The 21,439-nt window shown below is 45.7% G+C and overlaps 1 protein-coding gene and 1 long non-coding RNA gene across 2 annotated transcripts in view; both read right to left on the bottom strand.

Annotated features, from left to right (window-relative positions):
- Positions 1 to 343: 343 nt before the first annotated feature.
- On the bottom strand, positions 344 to 2,901 carry LOC123836961 (uncharacterized). Its single transcript, XR_006789129.3, has 3 exons — positions 2,796 to 2,901; positions 1,328 to 1,437; positions 344 to 954 (listed from the first exon to the last, which is right to left on the bottom strand). It is a non-coding gene; the product is annotated as an uncharacterized LOC123836961 (long non-coding RNA).
- Positions 2,902 to 10,396: 7,495 nt separating this feature from the next.
- MEP1A (meprin A subunit alpha) overlaps positions 10,397 to 21,439 on the bottom strand; it is a 35,129-nt gene continuing 24,086 nt past the window's right edge. Inside the window, exons 10-14 of the mRNA XM_045866001.1 lie at positions 19,125 to 19,340; positions 15,584 to 16,057; positions 14,690 to 14,863; positions 13,878 to 14,178; positions 10,397 to 10,550 (exon numbers count right to left, since the gene is read on the bottom strand). Of these exons, the coding sequence (XP_045721957.1) occupies positions 10,397 to 10,550; positions 13,878 to 14,178; positions 14,690 to 14,863; positions 15,584 to 16,057; positions 19,125 to 19,340 (1,319 nt within the window). The remainder of the gene's footprint in view (positions 10,551 to 13,877; positions 14,179 to 14,689; positions 14,864 to 15,583; positions 16,058 to 19,124; positions 19,341 to 21,439) is intronic.

Here is a 21,439-nt window from a genome sequence, read left to right as displayed (position 1 = left end):
ATGTTAACACGAAGGCAGCTTTCTTTGAACTATTTGGTAACGCTGTGTAAGCTGCATGGTCTAGAGGAATGAGAATGTGAGTCCCGTGCTTTTAAATTTTGAGGTAGCCACATTAGAAAAAAAGTAAATCAGTAAAACTAATTGCAGTAACACTTCTATGTAACCAAGTTTATCCAAAATATTAACATTTCCAGATGTAATTAATGTAAACTTATTAATGAGACATCGTACACTCCTTTCCTTTTTCTTTGTCCTAAGTGTTGGAATTCCTGTGTGTATTTTATGCTAACCAAACACCTCCGTTGTCCAGCCACATTTCAAGTGTTCAATAGCCACACGTATCTAGAGATTTTATTTATTTATTTGACAGAGAGAGACAGAGCGAGAGAGGGAACACAAGCAGGGGGAGTGGCAGAGGGAGAAGCAGGCTTCCCACTGAGCAGGGAGCCCGATGTGGGGCTCGATCCCAGGACCCTGGGATCATGACCTGAGCCGAAGGCAGACGCTTAACGAGTGAGCCCCCCAGGCGCCCCTGCACAACAGAGATTTAGAGTATCAACCAGTGACAAATGCTTTCTGCCATTCTGCCTTCTGTATACTGACAGCAGGGTAGGAGAATGAATTTAAAACAAGGTCTGTACCACATCATCCTCGCTGGTCTGTGCAGAGACCCTACATATACTGGGGGGCAGGGGGGCAGGGGTAGAAATCCATAAGGCCACAAATACCTCTCTTCCATATGACTCCTGCCACCCTAAGCAGGCTTGAAAGCCACAGTGTTCAAAATTCTCCTCTGAGATTTCTGACAAGCATGGGGCATTTGCCCCCGCAAATCACAGTTCCACATCTTCCCCAGGAAGGAGGAAGTGTCTGGAATCACCATCAGCCTTCTTTCTTGGAGAATGAGCTTGCGGTCTCAGCAGTGCGGTATGGCGGAAAGAACATGGCTCCTGCCTGGAACAGAAAGATACTTTCCCTCACTCACCTGAGCCTTTCCCCACACCTCTCTGGTCTTTGCTTTGCTCACCTAAAAAATAGAGATCATTCAAATTCCCACTCAAGGCTGTTGTCAGGCTCAAAAAGCACAGTTTACACAAACGGGTTTTGTAAACTGTCAAGTATTATGCAAACAAAAGATTATTTCCAATATCTCTTTGAAAGGCAGATAGATGCTGACCACAGAAAGCCGTCAGGGGCATTAAGCTCTGGTGACCCCAGTGGGATTCCTGGGCATCGAGGGGGTCATCAGGAGGACACTGGATCAGGAAGGGGAGGACACAGTTCGTCAGGCACCTATGAGGAAATGAGGCAGTCCTAAACAACTTACCGACTCTGCAGATTTCCTTCAAGCCCATCTTGTGTGTAACAACATGACTTTTCTTACAGGACCCCAAAGCCCATCTGCAGACATGCCTCCACACAGACCCGCTGCACTTCCTGCAAGAGTCCAACCGTTTTCTTTGCCTCAGAATCTGGGTCACAGGTCAGGACTCAGCCCCTTGCACACACAGCCCAGAGGGGGCATAGGGGACCCCCGCTGTCCCATGAGTATAGGGAGGACTGACAGAGGCCCAGGCCTGTCCCACAACCCCAGGGGCTATTCAGAAGCCCTCCAGGATGGGGGTGCCCCTGCGGATCAACTTCCAGCTGCAATGACTTCTGGGCCCTTTGAGCCCCAGCCTGGAGATCAGATGGTCCTGGAGGATGACAATTTGGGAAGCAGGAAAGTTTTGCAAGTGTGATTAAAGGGTTCCCCGGGGAGGCCTGCTCTGAGGAAGGCTTTCCCGGCATCAAATGGGTCCACGTGGCAGAGTGCCAGGTGCCCCTTTCTTCCAGGGCAGGCAGCCAGCAGCAGCGTCCGACTACAGCTCTGCCCCTGTGGACACTCATAGCGGCAGGTGCCAAGCAGCGGGCTTTGAGAGAATGGAACCGGCTCCCTGGGCCAGGCCTGTGAGGTATCCACCCCTTTTCTCTGTTCCCATCAGTGATTCTGCAGGGTGGGGCAGTCAGAAAGCACCTGATAAGTTCCCATTTACCAACCTCAGGGGTTAGGGTTCTATCCACTCGACGCCCTGCCCCCCCCACACACACCATCTTTCCTTACGTCTTGCATAGATGGATACCTAAGTTTATCCTCTAGCACATTCTAGAGAGGAAACCAATTCTCCTAAGTTTTCTGCGCTCAGTGACTATAAGCAGACAGAACAAGAGGGGAGACATGAGGGGCACAATCCCAGAAGCCTGCCCTGTGCCAGACCCCCCGTTCTTTCTCTCCGAATACCATTTTCCTGTGGGGCCCACGATTCAGCTAAAGTCATCTTCCTGTTTTCCAGACACCCATTCTTAACCTTTTCCCTTTAAACTTTGAGACGAGGAGTCACAAGGCCCCCCGCGTTCCCTCTGCACAAAAGGGCAGCGGGTCGGGGAGACGTGCGACCGTGCAAGGCCCGCGGTCTCCCTTCTTTCATGCAGAGCCAAGTCCCAACGAGGTTTGCCGGCGACCGCTACAAACGAAACAGAACCAACCCAGGAGCCCAGGGGGGGAAAGGGCGTTTTCTCAGCATGAAAAGCAACAGGAACTATTTGGGCAAGTCATGGGAAGACGGCTGTTAGAGCCCACTTCCCTCGCTCGGCAGCACGATCCAGGAGCCTCTGCGGGCCCTGCCTTCTTGGAAGCCACTGTAATTGGTACCATCCTGCATCCTCCCTCCTGCCCCCCAGCCTCCGCCCCCGGGCTGCAGTGGGACGAGGTGTCTGATTTGGATTCACCGGGGAAGAATCGCACATCCACTCACTGTTTTTCTGGAGCAGCGAGCGGTTCCCAGGCCCCGAGGAGCTCTCTCACAGCTGTCCCAGTCAAAGCGGAAGCGACAGGAGTCTCCAGCTGGGCCACTGAGTGACAGCTAGCGGGGGCGCGGGGCTTCCCTCGCCGGGCCCGCCGGCTTCTCCTGAGGCTCGATCGCCACCTTGTGGTCATCGGAGGGAGCGCCGCCTCTGGGTCCCACGTCCAAGGCGGCCCAGCACTCAGGCCGCTGATGTGCCTGGTGGGCGAGGTGCAGGGAAGTAATTTGGTGCGAAGGTGGGCTCGAGGCCTACTAGATGACAGAGACCAGGAATGCAAGAATCACCCTCACTCCCTGCCTCCTGACACTTTTTACGCTATGGTCCTTGCAGGGCCAGTGGTATTGCTCTTCCACTTACCGGAGGTCTATCAAGTGTTCTCAGAGTGTTGGTTGTCATTTAAACACACACGAGAAAAGTAGGATTTCTCCGCAACGAAGTACGTGTCTAACGTAGTGTTTAAACACAAGTGAAGAACTGGAACATTCGTCCTACTACGCTTGGCTACGTGGTAATTGCCCTGGTGACGTGCAGCCTGAAAAGCCAGAAAGCTTTGAGGAGGTATGGGGAGAGCGGACATTTTAGCCACACGGTTCAAGTGTGCATGATGGATTTGCAGGCAGGTGTACACTTCTGAGATATACTTGCCAGGATAGCTCCCTCCTTCTGTTTCTTTCCTCTCTTACTGACCGAATCTTATTTACAGATCCAGAGGCAAAGCTAAAGGCAGCCCCCCCACCCCTGGCCCCAAATCACCAGGTTTCCCCATTCCAGACGGGAGTCTGGAAGGTAGTTTGAGGAAGCAAAATGGGTGCCTTCCGTGTGTCATAGGGCCTTAAACACTTTCTCCATCAATGCACCTTCCAAAGGATGAACTAGGATGGACCCCTTCCTTAGGATGGGAAACTATTACTGCCAAGCTGGGTTTTCATTTTCAATCCACGCTGAACCCGCAGCTGTCCCAGGGCTGTCTGACACACCAGCCCACCCTGAGGTCAGCTGGGAAGTTTCTAGTCGAGGCTCTGGATACGCACTCAAGAGGAGGCTGCTGGCTTTGCTAGCCAAAATGTGATCCAAGAAGACCCAGTAGAAGTAAACAGTACCCACAGCCAAGAAAGGCTGATCCTTGGGGCAGAGGGACATGCTGACCTGCCTTGTGTCATGGGCAGACAGCTTCTGAACGTGCGAGAATATCATATGCTTTGGGATACCCCTCCTCCCCTCCCCTCCCCTCCCAAAGAATAGCTCTGTCACCTTCTCCCTTATATTGGACATCCATTCTAACAGAAAACCAAATCTCAAGGAGAGAGGAGGTTTACTATGCAAAAACTTCTGGGAGAGAGGTGCACAGCAAATGAAATAAAAATTTACCCTCCAGTGAAAATGGCTGATAACAATGTAACTAGGCCAACATTAACTGAGCTCTTTACCATGTGTTTGGTGCCTGTCCTAAGCTCTTCATGCATATAATCTCATTTAAGCCTTACAGCAACCCCGGGTTAAGTAGATGTTCTTTTTTATTTTACAGATGAGTAAACTAAGCACAGAGAAGTTAATAACTTGCTGAGGGTCACACAGCTCAGGAATGGTAGAGCCAGGTGCTGAAAGCAGACGGTCTCACCTGGCATGTGTGCATGTCCACACCTCACTCTGTTGCTCCTTCATGCAGTCTGATGCACGTATCGTCTGATGGGGGGGGCAGTTCTGAGTACACAGATTGAGCGAGGGAGACACAGTGATGGGAAGAGTGGAGAAGGTAAAGCATCTCAGTGTCACTTTATGATTTCACATAGGGGCAGTCCAGAACACAATGGCCGGTGGTCTGGGCATTCTTGGGGGTTGGTCCACTTCCCTCTTCCATATCTGATGGAGCATGAAAGGACTCCCACTGTGTTGCTTTAGTGAAAGTAGACCTCACATTAGCCCCCTACTTGATCCCCAAATGGAGCAGCCTGAGTGCACCTGCCATTTTAATCTTTCCTCTTCATTCAAATGAGTTTCCACGAGGTCCCCATCGCCAGTGGTATTACTCTTCCACTTGCCGGAGGTCTATCAAGCGTTCTCAGAGTGTTGGATGTCATTTAAACACACACGAGAAAAGTAGGATTTCTCCGCAACAAAGTACATGTCTAACGTGGTGTTTATTTTATTTATTTATTTTTTAAGATTTTATTTATTTATTTGACAGAGAGAGAGACAGCGAGAGAGGGAACACAAGCAGGCGGAGTGGGAGAGGGAGAAGCAGGCTTCCCGCCGAGCAGGGAGCCCGATGTGGGGCTCGATCCCAGGACCCTGAGATCATGACCTGAGCTGAAGGCAGTCGCTTAACCAACTGAGCCACCCAGGCGCCCCTAACGTGGTGTTTAAACACAAGTGAAGAACTGGAACATTCGTCCTACTACGCTTGGCTCCGTGGTGATTGCCCTGGTGACGTGCAGCCTGATGCAGCAGCTGATCTGCTAAGTGAATTATCTGGATGCTCTGCTTCATTCTGCATGGGTGAGAGCATCGCGCTGTCTTCAACACTGATTGACAGCCAGTTTAGGGAGCAAAGAGGGGTGATCCCACTTTTCTACTCTCCTTTTACTCTCTTGACCAGACAGAAATCTTTAACATGTTACTGATGATTTCCATTGAGCTGTTGCATCACACTTGGGTAAAACTGTCGTAAATCTGTCTAGGCCTGAGGGACTCTGTGCCACGCAGAGCCACGTCTCAGTCCGTGCTGGGGTTGCAGAACCAGCTCCAGGCCAAATTGTGAAAGGTGGAGAGAGATGGGTCTTGTCTTCACTATCTTGTCCCACCTGACCTTTTGATCTGTCTCCTACATACACTAATGTGCATGTACGTGTGCGAGCCCCCCCCCCACACACATACACACACGCACAGGAACCCTGTTGGGCTGCTTTACCCATGTCAAATCTCTTCTTTCATTTCTTTTTTTATCTTTATTTTTATTAAAAATCAATTAACATACAGTGTATCATGAGTTTCAGATGTAGAGGTCAGTGATTCATCAGTTGCATATAACACCCAGTGCTCATTACACCACGTGCCCTCCTTAATGCCCATCACCCAGTTACCCCTCCCATCGCCCCCTCCCCTCCAGCAACCCTCAGTTTGTTTCCTATGATTAAGAATCTTATGGTTTGCCTCCCTCTCTGATTTCATCTTATTTTATTTTTCCTTCCCTTCCCCTATGTTCACCTGTTTTGTTTCTTCAATTCCATATATGAATGAAATCATATGAGATCTCTCTTTCTCTGACTGACTTATTTCACTTAGCATAATACCCTCTAGTTCATCCACATCATTGCAAATGGTAAGATTTCATTCTTTTTGATGACTGAGTAATATTCCGTCATGTGTATATACCACATCTTCTTTATCCATTCATCTGTCGATGGACATCTGGGCTCTTTCCATAGTTCGGCCATTGTGGACATTGCTGCTATAAACATTGGGGTGCACATGTCCCTTCGAATCACTGTGTATCTTTTGGATAAATACCTAACAGTACAATTTCTGGATGGTAGGGTAGTTCTAATTTTAACTTTTTGAGAAACCTCCATACTGTTTTCCAGAGTGGCTGCACCAGCTTGCCTTCCCACCAACAGTGTAGGAGGGTTCCCCTTTCTCCACATCCTCACCAACATCTGTCATTTCCTGACTTGTTGATTTTCACCATTCTAACCGGTGTGAGGTGGTGTCTCATTGTGGTTCTGATCTGTATTTCCTTGTCTTCTGTCATTTCTTCCATATCAGTATTCATTAGAGATTGCTACCATCCCACCCCACTGTCTCCCATCCCCTACCCATTAGGGTTTGTGATAGTTCACTAAACAGTACTCATAGTTAAACACAATACCTATCCTTGAAAATTAATTTTGCTTGAAGATTTTGGAAAAATATATTATGTTTATATAACTAACATAGGAAAGCTCTTTTAGCCATAGTTGTAAATACACGGAAATGTGAGTTGGTGACTAATTAGACATCAAATGATATTTGTAATAAAGAAAACCAAGCAAAAAAGATCTTCACATCATGTTAGATGTTGATTAGCTTACACTGCATATCCCTTCCACCCCCCAGGCCACTCACTGGTCTTATTAAGCTTCCCTGGTAGCCAAAAGGGGACAATAGATTCTCCTATTAAATGGACCTTTGACCTGGCTGCAGCATTCATTCTCTCTAGAATCTGCTCACTTTACTCAAATATCTGAGTAGAACCTCAGGATCCCTAGATTTCCCTCAAGCCATAAAAATGGAAGACATAATTCATCAGAAAGGAGGAGCTCGAGAAGAGAAGGTGTTTGGCTATAATTTACTTGCAGAGATACATCAATATCATATTACAATGGACACAGTATTCAGGTCCACTATAATCCAGAGCTAGAGGAGGTTAGATGCTTGTCAAAGTACTCTGCAACATTCCCACAGTCATTAGCACTGAGGGGCAAAAGTCTGTGCTGCAGAAATATCCAAAGCAAAAACTTTTCAATATTGCTATCCCAAACCACACCAGAGGGTTTTCATTAGTTTAGAGGATGCTAGAAGTCATCTTTGCATTAGTACACTGGAATTATCAAACAGCTATAGGTACAAAACACTGGCAGGCCCAGTGAGCTAACTTTGGAGGAGAAAGCTTAGATTACAATTCAGTTTGATTCTGATCTCCCTCACTTGCTAGAATATTCCACTGGTTGATCCGGTTGGGCCAGTGGTTCTCAACCAGGATGACTTTGGCCCCCGAGGGACATTTGGCAACATCTAGAGACATTTTTAGTTTTTGTAACCAGGGAGGTGGCTCTGCTGGTGTCTAGTGAGGCAGAGGCCAGGATGCTGCTAACATCCTATAGGACACAGCACAACACCCACGACAAGGAATATCTAGTTCAAAATGTCAGTAGTGCCCAGGTTGAGAGAGTGCCCAGGTTGTGTTCCTGGCCTTCAGATTATTTGTTTGCACATGCCTTGGGTGAACCTTTAATCCAAGATGTTTGTTGGAAAGCAAAATCACAGAGCAGAGACTTTATTACATTTACAAAATAGGTTAGGTGACTTTTGTGGGGCTTGATAGATAAGAAATATGTTAATGTTCATTGTGACTTTTGAGGTAGGGGGATATGAGTCCCACCCACTTCTACTATCACAGGCTCCAGATAGTACTAAAGAATGTGACATTCGAGAATGGCCAGATTGGCTCAGGCCAGTTCAGAAGGAAACGAGCCAGAAGAGGAAAGGGAGAAGGATAAGGGATAGGGTGTAGGGGGGAAATGTGAGACATTTTCAGACTTTCAAACTACTCTGACTCCTTCCCACTCTGTTGACCAAGCACCCAGATACAGAGAAAATTTCCTGCTTTTTCACGTCGCTCATCTAAATCCCAAATCCCACAATGCCTAGAGATGATGAAATGGGTATTTCTCTGTCTCTCTCCCAACATGAATGCCTACTTTTCCATCACCACCCCAACACCTCAGAAGAATAAAGTACTCCTCCTGGAATGATTGAGAACTTCAGGCTCAAAGAAAAGCTAAATGTGATGTCCCATCCACGATGTGCCGGATTCTTAATCAATCAATCAACAGAAATGACAATCAGCCATCAACAGAGATGTTCCTAGGGAGTAGGTGTGCTGCTGGATCTGAGAACCTACAGAGAAATAGCAAAATATTTGACCCTCAGTCTGGGACCTTCTGACCATTGTTTGACTATATTTAATTTATAATTTACCAGATCAAAAACTTAGGTTACTCTTGATACTTGAGCTTCTGCTACTTCCAGAGGGAATTCACATGTACAAACAATGTTGTCCTTGGTTAGGAATGGGGCCTCTCCCTCTGAACTAGACCACGTCTAAGCCAGGCATGGCCCAGAGCACATTTCTTTCTAATAAAATGAAAGAAAACAACGATAGTATTTGGAGTCTGGAGCCTGGAGCTCCCTTCTAAAGTGAAACACTGAGAAACTGTGGAGGGCATGACCTTCTCCAGGCCTAGCTGGGAAGGCAGTGTGGGTTTGCAGGCTGTGAAACCCATGGAGAAAAAGCTGTCTATTTTCAATTTGGTCTTGGGAGACAGGAGTGTAGGCTGGGGGCTGGATAGTGTCTCATCTAATCTGAAAATTAAACAGTAGCATTTGTGTGCATTTGGCTCTAAAATATGTTCTTACCCATTATCCCATTTTATTACCCTGCCACCCTGGACATGTTAAAGTGGGGTGTGAGGAGGTGGTTAACTGCTACTTCCCTTTGACAGATTCGGGAACTAAGACCAAGAGCTTATGTGATTTTACTAAAATTGCTCAGCTGGTTAGATGCACCTGGCTGGCATACCTGACTTCCAGACCCATTTTCCATCGGAGCAGGTGGTGCCCGTAAACCAGCCCTCCAGCAGGTACCGATGACCTCAGGCTGGAGAGTCAGTCCCCAAGGGGTGTTGTTTCCACCTGCTACAAACTCTCCTCACACCTTCACATGCAATGGATTCTTCTTAACCCATCCTGTTATTTCCAGAATGGCCAGAAAGTGTGTACTTAGGAAGCTGGTACCCTTAAAGCTGGGGACCACTCAGGCTCCTTGAAACATACTCTGTTATTAAACATCCAGAGCCAGCTCTTTGTGGAGCCTGAACCAACTGGGGATGGGAATCCTAGATTTCCTTTGACTTGATCTGTCTTGGAACTTCCTTGCCCCAGATAGTTTCATCTCCTTAGGAACTGTGGAAAGAAAGTGTGTCTAACTGCTTTAAAACTTTCTTCTACTAGCTCCTGTCAGTTTGTTAACATCATAATTTTATACTGGAATAGTATATAAAATATGCTTTAGACTTAAAAAGATCTGAGGAAGAGCTTTGGACAACTCTTCTACACACACACACACACACACAAACACAAAGCTGGACACACAGAAGGTACTGACTAAATATTTATTGAATTTATAAAGATCTATTTTTACAATCAGAGGAGAAGGAAAGCAAATGCCGCAAAGTCCTGCTGTAAGAAGGAATCTTTCCTCTAACACACAAGCCCTTAAAGAGTACTATTGTGTCTGATGAAAAACAAGTTTTTGATTTTAATATAAATGACATGTGGGTTTCATCACATATTTTATTTGCAGTAGAAATGAGAGTTTCTATAACTTAGTTCTTCATTCATTATCAGTTCATTCATTCACATTTATTGAGTTCCCACGATGGGCCAGCCAGGCACGCCTCGAAGCGAACATGGGAAACGCAGGCCTGCCCACCAGGAGCTTACAGTCGATGGGAAAGACAGTCGATTAAACAAGGGATTGAAATGAAGTGTAATGGGTACTGTCACAGAACACACGAGCTACATTCAGAGCAGGGTAACAGGACCATGTGGGGACGGGGGGAGGGAAGGGGGGGGCAGAAAAAACCAGAATGGTCACACAGGAGGCTGGAGGCTGCAGTCCTTGGAGGCCTGTTCAAAGCAAGGCTGATAAAAACCACCCCCAAACTGCGCGGAGGTCCAGAAAGGAAGGTCTGAGTAGAGAAGGTGCTTCTGTGATCTGGCTGATGTCAGGTCACTACTTTGGCTTTTGAGAAAGGATGGAGATGATGCTGAAGGTCAAGAAGATCACGCCGGCCGTGCCTCCGATCAGCAGGCCCAGGATGCTGCCGTGCACTTGCATGGCCTGACAATGCTCCCCCGTGTAGAAGAAAGCATGACTGGAGACACACCTGGGGGGGCGGGACAGAGGAGGGGTGTGGGAGGCACCCGAGCCTCCATTGCTTTGTACTACCAGCACCGACAGCCACAGGGGCAGGGGACCCTGACTGAGTGGCCCACATGCCTGACCCCGTTCCAAGGGCTTTATATGAGTCCATTCAATCTCCTAACAGCCCCAGGAGGGGGTGGTTATTACTATTCTCATAACCTCATTTTGCAATCCTTTATTTATATCCAGAGAGGTTAAATCATGGGCTCAAGGTCACACGGTTAGTCAGTGTTTCACACTTGAAGTCTAATCCCTGGAGGCCTGTCTCCAGACCAGGTGCCCTTGGCCCCATCCCGTGCGAGGCTCAGGAAGGAAGGTTTGGGGCATTTAAAGAATGTGTGGCCCATGAGGGTTCAGACTGCAAGTTACGAGGGAAATTCTTCAGATAGAGTCTGACCCCAACCATTAGCTGGGGCTCGAGAACTTCCAGACGGTATCCATTACAATGTTGCTGTAAGGTGAGGATCCTACCAGCTGTGTCCCAGGCCGCCCCGAAATCTGCGAGATCATGAGCACACTTCTTACTGCCTTGTTTGGGACACAGTCACACAGGGGCCGCCACACCTCGGGTTTGCTTGTTTGTGTTTTAATGTCATCTGGTGGGGAGATCAACTAATCTCAGACCCAAGGCATGGGGAGTGATGTTTCCTCACTTCTAGGGTAGCAATTCCAGCCTTCCTTTCAAACAACATTCTCATCGCAAAGTCTAACCACAGAGCCGAATGTGACAATCAGAAGTCACGGACTATTTTTACTCATTCTGGAACTATTTTACCTTCCTCATCACTAGCCTAGACATTGGCTTCTTAAAAATCAGTGTGTAATAGGGGCACTTGGGTGGCTTAGTCAGTTGAGCGCCTGCCTTCGGCTCAGGTCATGATCCCAGGGTCCTGGGATTGAGCCCCGCATCAGGCTCCCTGCTCAGCAGGGAGCCTGCTTCTCCCTCTCCCTCTGGTTCTCCCCCTGCTTGTGCATGTGCTCTCTCTCTTTTTCTGTCAAATAAATAAATAAAATTTTTATAAAAATCAGTGCATAATAGCAAGTTCGTTCAATTTTTCCCTGGCCTAGTCCCCTCCAAATACAGTTTAATGATATTCTCGAGGATTCCCTTAGAGGGGCTTATCCCACAAACTGCAGGTTTGTGGAAGAGGGATGCTTTGGTCGCGCAGAGGGTGATACACAAGTGGGAACCACTGGTCGTCCTGACTCTGAGGGTGAGGCTAGTTGGGGCACATATGGAAATCTGGCATCCAAGGCCCCATCGGCTGAGAGGTGCAGACCAATGGCTGTGGAGCCCTCAAGAAACAAGGAGGTCATTCTCAGATAGAAGGAACCAGCGCTCCTTGAAAAGTGCTTTATTCCAGGGCTGGGATGGGGGAAGTAAAAGATAAGCTGGGAGTATCCTGTGGTGCCAGAGAGTAAGACTGTGTTCATGAAACAGTGAGTGGGTGCTGAAAGGGTACAGCAGCCAATCTGGGAGAGCTCTCAAAGGCCAAGGCCAGGATGCCATGAGCTACAAAGGCAAGACTGACATTATGCAACTATGACCCAGAGAAGAAGGTAAATGTTTATGTGCCCTTCATGATATAAAGACATGCATGAATCCATGAATCAGGAGGAGTGGACCATTATTCTTTACATGAGAATTTCACTTACTGAACACGGAGGGAGTGGGGGAGATGGAAAATCACCACTGGCATATTTCAGAGCAACTGTGGCAACAAGTCCACCAAAGGATGATGACATAGTGGGTGAGGATTCGAAAAAAAGCAGGATGCCTGCATGGCCTCTGAATGTCTCTCCCAAGACATGTATTAACTGCAGAGTGAGGAATGGACACCCCGTGACCCGGTGATCAAGGTTACTATCACCGGTCTTAACTCCTCGGACATCACGTGCCCCTTGAATGACCCTCCAAGAGGGGCGTACCTCATCTTTGCCCTTCTTGCCAAAAATGTACGATCTCAGTATAACCATGAGAAAACATGAGACACACCCAAATGGAGGAACAATTTACAAAATAACTGAGCAGGACTCTTCAAAAGTGTCAAGGTAGTGAAAGAGGAGGGAACACTGAGGGGTTGTCCCAGCGTGAAGGAGGCTAAGGAGACGTGAAACTGAGTATAATGAAGGGCCCTGAATTAGATCCCGGAACAAAAAAAGGACATTGGTGAAAACAATGGAGAGACCTGAATGAGGTCTGTAGTTTAGCGAATGCTATTGTTAATTGCATTTAGTTGCATTAATGTTCATTTCTTGGCTTTGCTAATTGTGATATGGTTGTGTAAGATGTTAACATTCAGGAATGAGAAGCTCTGCAGTATTTTTGCAAATGTACCTGTAAATCTAAAATCATTTCAACATAAAAGCTTAAAAAAGAAGAAACAAAGTGGAGATTGAAAAGGACTCAGAAGAAATGTAGGTCTTTTGAGCCAAGCAGGCTAGTCCCTACCTCTGCCATTATTCTGCCAAATGAAACTGATGTTTCTGTCATCACGTATATTCTTTTACGAAATATTTTATGCAAACAACAAACATTATAAAAAGAAATATTAAATCTAGCAAACTGTGCAGACAGGCAGACTTGGATGCAAGTCTCAGCTCCGGTATTTGCCGTCGGAGAAATGTTAGACAAATTATTTAGCCTCTCTAAGCTTCAACTTCCTTATGCACCAAATGGGGAGAAGGAGGGTCCTATGTCACAGGGTGGCTGTCAGGAATAATTTAGATCATGCATGTATACTGCTCAGGAGAGCACATGATACATAGTAAGCAGTCAAAAACTATCAGATATTCTTATTACTATTATTAAAAACATAACTATAATCATAGTACAAAAGAACAAATAGATGATAGTAATAATAATTGATAATTAACAATACCACTGGCAGTCAGTAAAGATTTAAGCTTGGTCCCCAGTCCCACTGAGGCAGGTCATGCATTTCCTGGGCTAACAGCTCTGGAACATTTGTGAGCGCTGCAGTGGAGTTCAAAATCCCAACAACGTTCAAGATGTTGTTGACCACGTTCCAGAGGTAGGCAAGGGATGAAAGTCAAGATTTGGGAGATTTGGGGCCCCTCTGCCCCGGCAGGACCCCAGCTATGTCCTGACAGCATAAGCCAGCTGATGCAGAGCACAGCTTTGTGGAATCAAGGACAGCCATGTCCAGGTGGCCCTCTGAAGTAGTCATCACCCTAACCTGAGAGCGGTGTCTTTTACCAGGTTAAGCAAATGTTTAGCTCACCCCTGCTGACCTGCCCCCTGCCTCCCCCCAGCCACAGAGCCTACCTGCAGCTCGCCATCCCCTTCACGTTCACACAGATGCCTTCATTTTGGCAAGGATTCGGGTCACACGGATCTCTGAAGTACTGTGGCCAGTTGTGGTCTTCCAGAGGGCCTGTGTTCTCTACTGACCGCTTCTGTCGGCTGGGCTGCCCCTGGTCCAGGCTGCTGGGGAGCGCTTTCTCTAACAAGACCTTTCCCGAACCTTCTTCTGAGGCCTGCTGCTCCTGGTCCTGGAGAACAAGGCCTTGGGGAATCAGCCTTGTGTTTTGAGTTGGAACTTCAGTGTGGTTAAGGTAGGTGATATCTTGAGGAAATAGACAAAGGGCAGTGAGGAAGATCTGCAATTAACATCTGACTACACTTAACTTCCACTTCTGGAGAAAGTTCCCTGGTGGACTCCACGTTTAGTGACATGGAAAGGTGGTTTGAATCCAGCTGATTCTCATGTTAGCTATTTTTATTTTCAGAGTAATCCAATCACATTTTTATTTATTATAACTTAAAAAAAGAAGCAAAAAGCTAGCATGGATAGACTGATCAAAACTAAACTGAAGTTAGCAAATGGTCATATCTGATAAATTATCAAAAAAGATGACACCAAAGTTTTAGTTTCTCCCAAGACCAGTTAAAATAAAGATGTGAGTCCTTGAGCAATAGCTCTCCTAGAGCATATCTTTTTTTATTTTTTTTTAACCTGGTCCTCAAAAAAAAAAAAAAAAAAATCCCATCCTCCATGAGATGCTCAAAAATCAGTGCAAAATCAGCAGAAGCCCCAGAGCATAGGATTAGTTATTCAGGAAGATCTGCAAACATACCTTCAAAGTCCACAAAAAGTATAAGGTCGTCATTTTTAAGGAAGCTCTTCCTTCTTAGCATTTGGTGGGAGATGACACTACTCCAGCCCCAGTCAATGCTTCTAAAACAATCACAGTCCTTATCATAGGATCCCATGATGGATGGCCTGTCCCAGATGACGGAGTCATTTATTGCTACAAAGTAATAGGTAACATAACATCACATTACCTCTCTATACTTCACTCTCCAACCAGTCTTTAATGAGTATATAGAGCTTTGTTAGAAAAAAAAATATGTTGGAAAAAATCAGATTATTTATGCTTTCTAGGAGATTTAAAACTCAGAATTGGGAAGGGGGAGGGGCAGGAACCAGAGCTCTAAATGATCAAATTGTCCATTACTGAGTCACTTCCTCAGTGAAGATGAAGGGACAGTGAGAGCCTCTTCCTTTTAAGGCTTAAGGCTTTTCATGTGAAAAATAAAAAAGTCTGCCCATTTCTTTTTGATACGAGTTTATTTCATTAACATACTGACAGTCACTGATATTTTAGGAGTTAGCGCGTTAGTTCAGCACAGAGGCTAGCAAATTCTGAGTATTTGATAAATGATGGTCAGTATCTGTCTTCTCATTTAGACTGCGTTCAGTGAAGCAGGAACTGCCTGGCTGGCTTATATTCTAGGTACCTGTCACTGAGTTTGGCACAGTGAAAGCCCTTAATAAATGCTGGATAAGTGAATTTGGAAAAGAGAAGGGAGAAAAGATGACATTGAAAATGTGACTTAATATTCCAACATGACCATGTTCCTGATTTACCCAAGGAGGAAATGTGAGAGGAAGATTAATGTCTTGTATACAGATGGGAATCATATCCACCGGCCCTTTCGGGGTGAGCAGCAGATTTTAGAGCACCTACCTGAAGATGTCTGAGACTTGGAGGTAGTGAACACCATGCTTGAGGACATTCTATTCCTGGCATCAGGTTCCTGGTCGAGGATGGTCATTATCACCTGTCTGTTTTCCACTGGCCACTCCAGGATAGCATCATTCTCCCCACTGCACAGGTGAAAAGCAAGTCCCAAGTAGCCAGAGCTACTGGAGCTGAATCTGCCATTTGGGTATAAGGTCAACCCAAAACCATATCCCTCTGAATTGTAGAATCGAGGGCTCAGGAGCTTATTCCCTGGAACCGTGTTCTGAAGGACCTGGGAGAAATTCCGTATGGTCCAAACGCCTGCAGGGCATGGGGTTTCCGTCAGAGTGATATCATCCAGGTAAATTCCCCCATTTGAGTTCTGGGGGTCACCTTTTGTGCCCTGGAACATGTAGCGAAACTTCTTTTCTTCTCTGAGCATCACATGGGCAATTTTCCAATTTTGGTCCAAATCTCCTGAGGACAGAGAAGAAGGTTGGTGACAATTGCGGCCAACATGTATTAAGCATGACCTATGAGCCTGGTAGCATGCCAAGTGCTTTAAAGATTTTATTTGTTTACTTATTTATTTATTTGAGAGAGAAAGAGAGAGAGAGAGAGTGGGAGGAGAAGCAGAAGGAGAAGGACAAGCACCCTCTGTACTGAGTAAGACCCTGGGAGATCATGCCCTGGGCTGAAATCAAGAGTTGGACGCTTAACCGACTGAACCACCCAGGCGCCCTGCATGCCAAGTGCTTTATATGAATTATCTAATTTAACCCTCACAATATCCCTATGAGATAGGTACTGTTATAAACTGGTTAAGGAACTTTTCCACAGTCACATACTACAGAGGGAAAATAGCTATAGAAAGATATACTATGATTTATTTTAATATTCATATTCAAATCTTAATCAGAATTTGTTTTCCATTATTATTCAATTCCATAGGTTCTGTGTTTCCCCCGGGTTTCATGGTATAAATGCACCCCATTCCCTAATGTTTGCACTGAATACCCAAGTAATAGGCTGAACCATAAAAATAGTCATTTTGTAAACTCAAAGTCAAATAATGGTGATTTCATATGGTCCAAGCCATGACTTGATGCCAGAGAGATATATGGTGTGCTCTAGAGTGAGTGTTCACATACAGGACTAGTTGGATCTCCCCTATGCAATACTGACTCACCCACTAACATCCAATATTTTCTCTTCATATTATCTGAAGTCCCAACAAGTAGGGAATCCATCCTTTAAAATAATAATAATACAAAAAGAGTTACCACTATCCAGATATTCACATTCTAGTGAAAATTAGGTTTACTTGTTTTTTTTTCCCGAGACTGAGCTGGAAGTGAGAATTTTGGCTAAAGAGCTGAGATAAGAAGTTGAGAAAGATGTTCTCAAACATGGGGTCCAGTGCTTCACAGCATAAGAAACCAGAAAGGAGCTTGAGGGTCTAGAGCAGGAAGCCTCCAGGCCAGAGCAACTCATAATTCCTTAGAGATCTGCCCCTACTTTCATATTCTGACAGGGTGTATCTTAGCACTGGGCTCAGAAAGGAAAAGAAAAATGCTACATTCCAAGTGGGGATCCTGTTGGCTAAAATGAATTCAAACAGATGAGTGTTACTGAAGTTTAGTCTGAAATGCAATTGGCCAGAGGGCTTCAGAAGTATTTTTCCTCTTTCTGTGTGTTATAACCAGAAATCTACATACAGAGTTCCACTCCAGAAAACAGAACATTGTTAGATCTGTCCCTCAAAGTTGTCCTTAAAGAGAATGACTGAGAACAAAGAGAGATCAAGGCACTCTTCAGTCTTGGGAGAGCAGAGCTCAGGCCATGAGGTTAGGTTACCTACACATAGGGGAGAAGGGTGAGGAGAGCACATCGACCACATCTATAACCTATGAACTGATGTAAGTACTGTCTCCTGGGGACGGGACTGCAGTCATGTGGAGGACACATGGATCTGAGATGTAACGGGTGTCAGGATGTCTGGAATAGGGACAGACACACAAGATTTTTACTAATTTACTCAACAGGGCTAAACCATCTTCATATGGATTGTCACCTTGAGATTGAAATGTGGGAACATGGTACTGGAAGGAAGACCCGAGGTCCATTACCATGTAGGCAGAGACTCTCAGAGGGCACCTAGCTGTCATCCTGTTACAGAGCCTGGGCTGGATCACCCAACGGAAGAACCAAGCAGCGCTTGGAGATCTTGGAGGATAGGAGATTTATTTAATGCCGGCGGGCTCAGAGGAGAGTGGTCTCCAAAGGTGTGAGGCCTGAGCACAAACAAAGGGGGTAATTTATACACTCTTACTTCCACATACTTGGCACTTTTGGTGCATGCGCGAAGCAGGTCAGGGAGAAGAACGCGGATGATCCCCAGGGCAAGGACTGGGACTCTCTCACTGGCTCAGTCGGCCATCTTAGGACACAGATTTCCCTTATCAATCCCTCCATTTGATAAAGATGCTCCGTACATTTCAGCCAGAAAAGTGAACCCCTCAAAACCATTATCTGTAGTATTCCCAGGCAGCCCATGGAGGCCTGGGTAGAGGTGATTCAGACACCTGTTCTAAGGAGTGACCTCTAAGGAAGCCTCCACACTTCAAGAGCAGCAGGTTCTCCTAAAAGTACTCAAATGATGCTTCTTCTATCAAGACTCGTCTTAACTGAGAAATTCTTTGTTGAATTGAAAAAGAGGAATGTGTGTCTCTCCTTTTCTGGTTATGAATGAACCATCACCACCACAAAAGAATGTAAAAACTTAGCTTTATAACCCTGATCTCGACCTACACCTAGATTACCCTCAAATCCAAGTACCTCCCTTAGTATTTTAAGGTTTTCATGCTGACCCTCTTATAGAAATACATAAAATAACCCTTAGGAATATGTAAATGATGATAATGAAGTTAATACATACACACGTCCTAATTACCTCCAACTTTACAAGTAGGCTTCATGTTAGTTCAGTGTATTAAATAATGGTACTATAGTTTGGCTAATTGAATATAATAATAAATAAATAAATAAATAAATAAATAAATAAATAAATAAATGTATTCACTCGGTTTTTTGAAACAGGTGAAGAAACGCTTGTCAACTACTGAACCATTCTCTCTAGCAGCACCAGCTCCCGCTTCCCTTTTATTTCCAGCTCTACCCTCAAATCACCCATTTTCTCTGCCCTGGCTGTCTCCAGAGCTGTATTGAAATTTGGATTTCTATGTTCTGATTGCCTCTTACACAAGTATATTTCAGCCTAAATTCTCGATGCAGTTTCTGATTTCTGAGGGCTTAAAATATTCATGGAGGGGTTAAAATGTACCAGATGTTATGCTGGGCTCTTAGAAGAGGAGGAAGGGGGTGGAGGAAAAGCGAGGAAGAAGAGGGAGAGGAGGAGGAAGAGGAGAAGAAGAAACAAAGAGAGGGGAGGAAGCGAGCAAAGGAAGGGGAAAGGGAAGGAGAAGACGGAGCAAGATCCCAGACTTAAGCCAAAATCAGGCCCTGCACGAGTGTCTCTAGGTACCTTGGAAGGTCTGCACCTTGACCAGCTTGCGAACATTGCCAGTGCCGTCATCCCTCTTGACCCAGATGACCAGTTGATCTGAAGGGCTTCCTGTCATTTTATAGAAAAACTGCAGGCACTGCTGCTTCCTCTTTGGGTAGAGAATCCGAGACTCCAGCAGGGCTGCCTCTTTTGCCATCCCCGAGCTGGTGCTGAAGTGCATGAAGTAGCCGGCTCCTGTGGGGAGAGCAGCCCAATGATCCATCTCCACCGGTCCATACCCTGGTGTGTCCCGTGCTCCCGCAAAGTTACCCAGGCAACAAAAGCCAGAACTCTCCCGGGAAAAATGAAAAGAAGGTGGTGTGTCTTCTTTCAGTTTCCATGGACAGACTCCCTGGCGAAAGCCCCAGCTCTCCACTGCCTTTGTCCCTAAGTTAGTGAAATGTCTTCCTCTGACTTAAGGAGACACGGGCTTCAAGCAAAGTTTGATGAAATTTAGTGTCCTTGAGATGAATACTATTTTCCTCATTGGCTTTCTTGTTTCGAGACCCATTCCAAGGAAAAGAGCTCATCTCCTGGTTGTAGAACAGACTATGGGATTCCAATGTTTAGGGACTAGAATTTAAATATTCACAATGATAAGGGTTCGGTCTCACCCGTTCCTAGCCTGTTATTGGATGTATTATTGGTGGTGAAGAATCATCTTTACTGTGTCATAAGAAGGGGCATTCAAGGGGAGCCTGGGTGGCTCAGTCGTTAAGCGTCTGCCTTTGGCTCAGGTCATGATCCCAGGGTCCTGGGATCGAGCCCCGCATCGGGCTCCCTGCTCAGCCGGAAGCCTGCTTCTCCCTCTCCCACTCCCCCTGCTTGTGTTCCCTCTCTCGCTGTCTCTCTCTCTATCAAATAAGTAAATAAAATCTAAAAAGAAAGAAAGGAGAAAGAAAGAAAGAAAGAAAGAAAGAAAGAAAGAAAGAAAGAAAGAAAGAAAGAAAGAAAGAAAGAAAGAAAGAAAGAAAGAAAGAAAAAGAAAAAAAGACCACTGAAAAGGAGGGTGAAAAATGTCTAGGTTTGTAACCAAGCTGAGGTTTGCTCAACTCCTGTATCTCAGAACTCTCTCCCCGCAAATTAGCAGGCAGCTAAAGGAATATGTCATTTGGAAAATCAGCACATCACAGTGAAGCACAAAGAACAATTCTCGCATATAAAGAAGTCCTTTAAACTGTCCTACAGAATTCAACTTCTTACCAAAGTATCCACTCAAAATATCTCACAAAGTAGAAACGAAATGAGCATCTAGTGCAGTTCTAGGTACATTGGCAATATGGCTCTCTGCTTCATCCTGCCTCATATGTGGGGCATTGTACCTTCCACGATGGCAGCAAGCATAGTGTTTGAATAGCTTTAAAAATATCTAATGGCTTTAATATTATATCAGGAAAATGATATTTTCTTGCATGTTATTCTCAGTACTTGAACTTACTAGCTTGAGCTCTCGGCATTGTGAATTACTGAGTGCTTGGGTTAAATAAAACAAGAGCTCACACGGCTATGATCCTTGCTGAGGAATTCCACCCAGGTGTCCTCACGGGTAGGAAATGAAAGTCTAGTAACCCAGGCTTGGGAGTCGGGAGACCTGAATTCTTGCCCAGGCGCTGCTACTAATTCGAAGGTGTCCATTCATTCTCTCCTGGTTTCAGATGGGAGGTGGCTTCTATCCCGAGGGATCCTTTGTGCTCTTTGAGTCTAAACATCTACCTCAACACCACTGCTGCTCTCTAGCAGAGGGAAAGCACCACCATTAAATGTCTCCTGTGGAAGAAGCATAATGGCTGCTCAAGTTAACCTGGTAAAAATTTTCTAGATATTTCTTCTGGGGTATGGCCTTTTCCTTTCCTATTAAGGTGCTGGAACGCTGTTCTAACATGTTTCCCTCCTAAGACGGTCACTCTTCTGTTCAGCTGGAAATTGTATAGTAGCCTAGCAGCAAGCCCCCAGGAGAGATTTGATGAGATACTGTAAAGGAAGTCTAGAGGGAACTTCAGACTTAGATCACCCTTTGGACACATGAGATTATGTGTTTGATAATATGATGGGTGACAGAGACTTTCACCTTTTGCCAAGGCCGGAGGAAGAGCTGCAATCGTTTGTGACCTCTGACCCCAGTGGCCTGACATCTGGGTGACAAGCTGGGTCCCTTCTGTGAAGGAAATCCAACCAATTCACACAGGTAGGGATTGAGGGACTTTGTAACAGTCTAGTCTTTAAAAACTGATGATAATCTATAGGGTTGAGATTATTTCTGAGACAAGCACAACATAAAAGAATGCTAAAATAGA

The sequence above is a fragment of the Mirounga angustirostris genome, unplaced genomic scaffold (genome assembly GCF_029215605.1).
Source record: "Mirounga angustirostris isolate CCGP_5_RB_7025 unplaced genomic scaffold, mMirAng1.0.hap1 SCAF_8, whole genome shotgun sequence".
Lineage (NCBI taxonomy): Eukaryota > Metazoa > Chordata > Mammalia > Carnivora > Phocidae > Mirounga > Mirounga angustirostris.
Note: the sequence above shows the minus strand (reverse complement) of the source record. Positions and strands in the feature narration are given on the sequence as shown.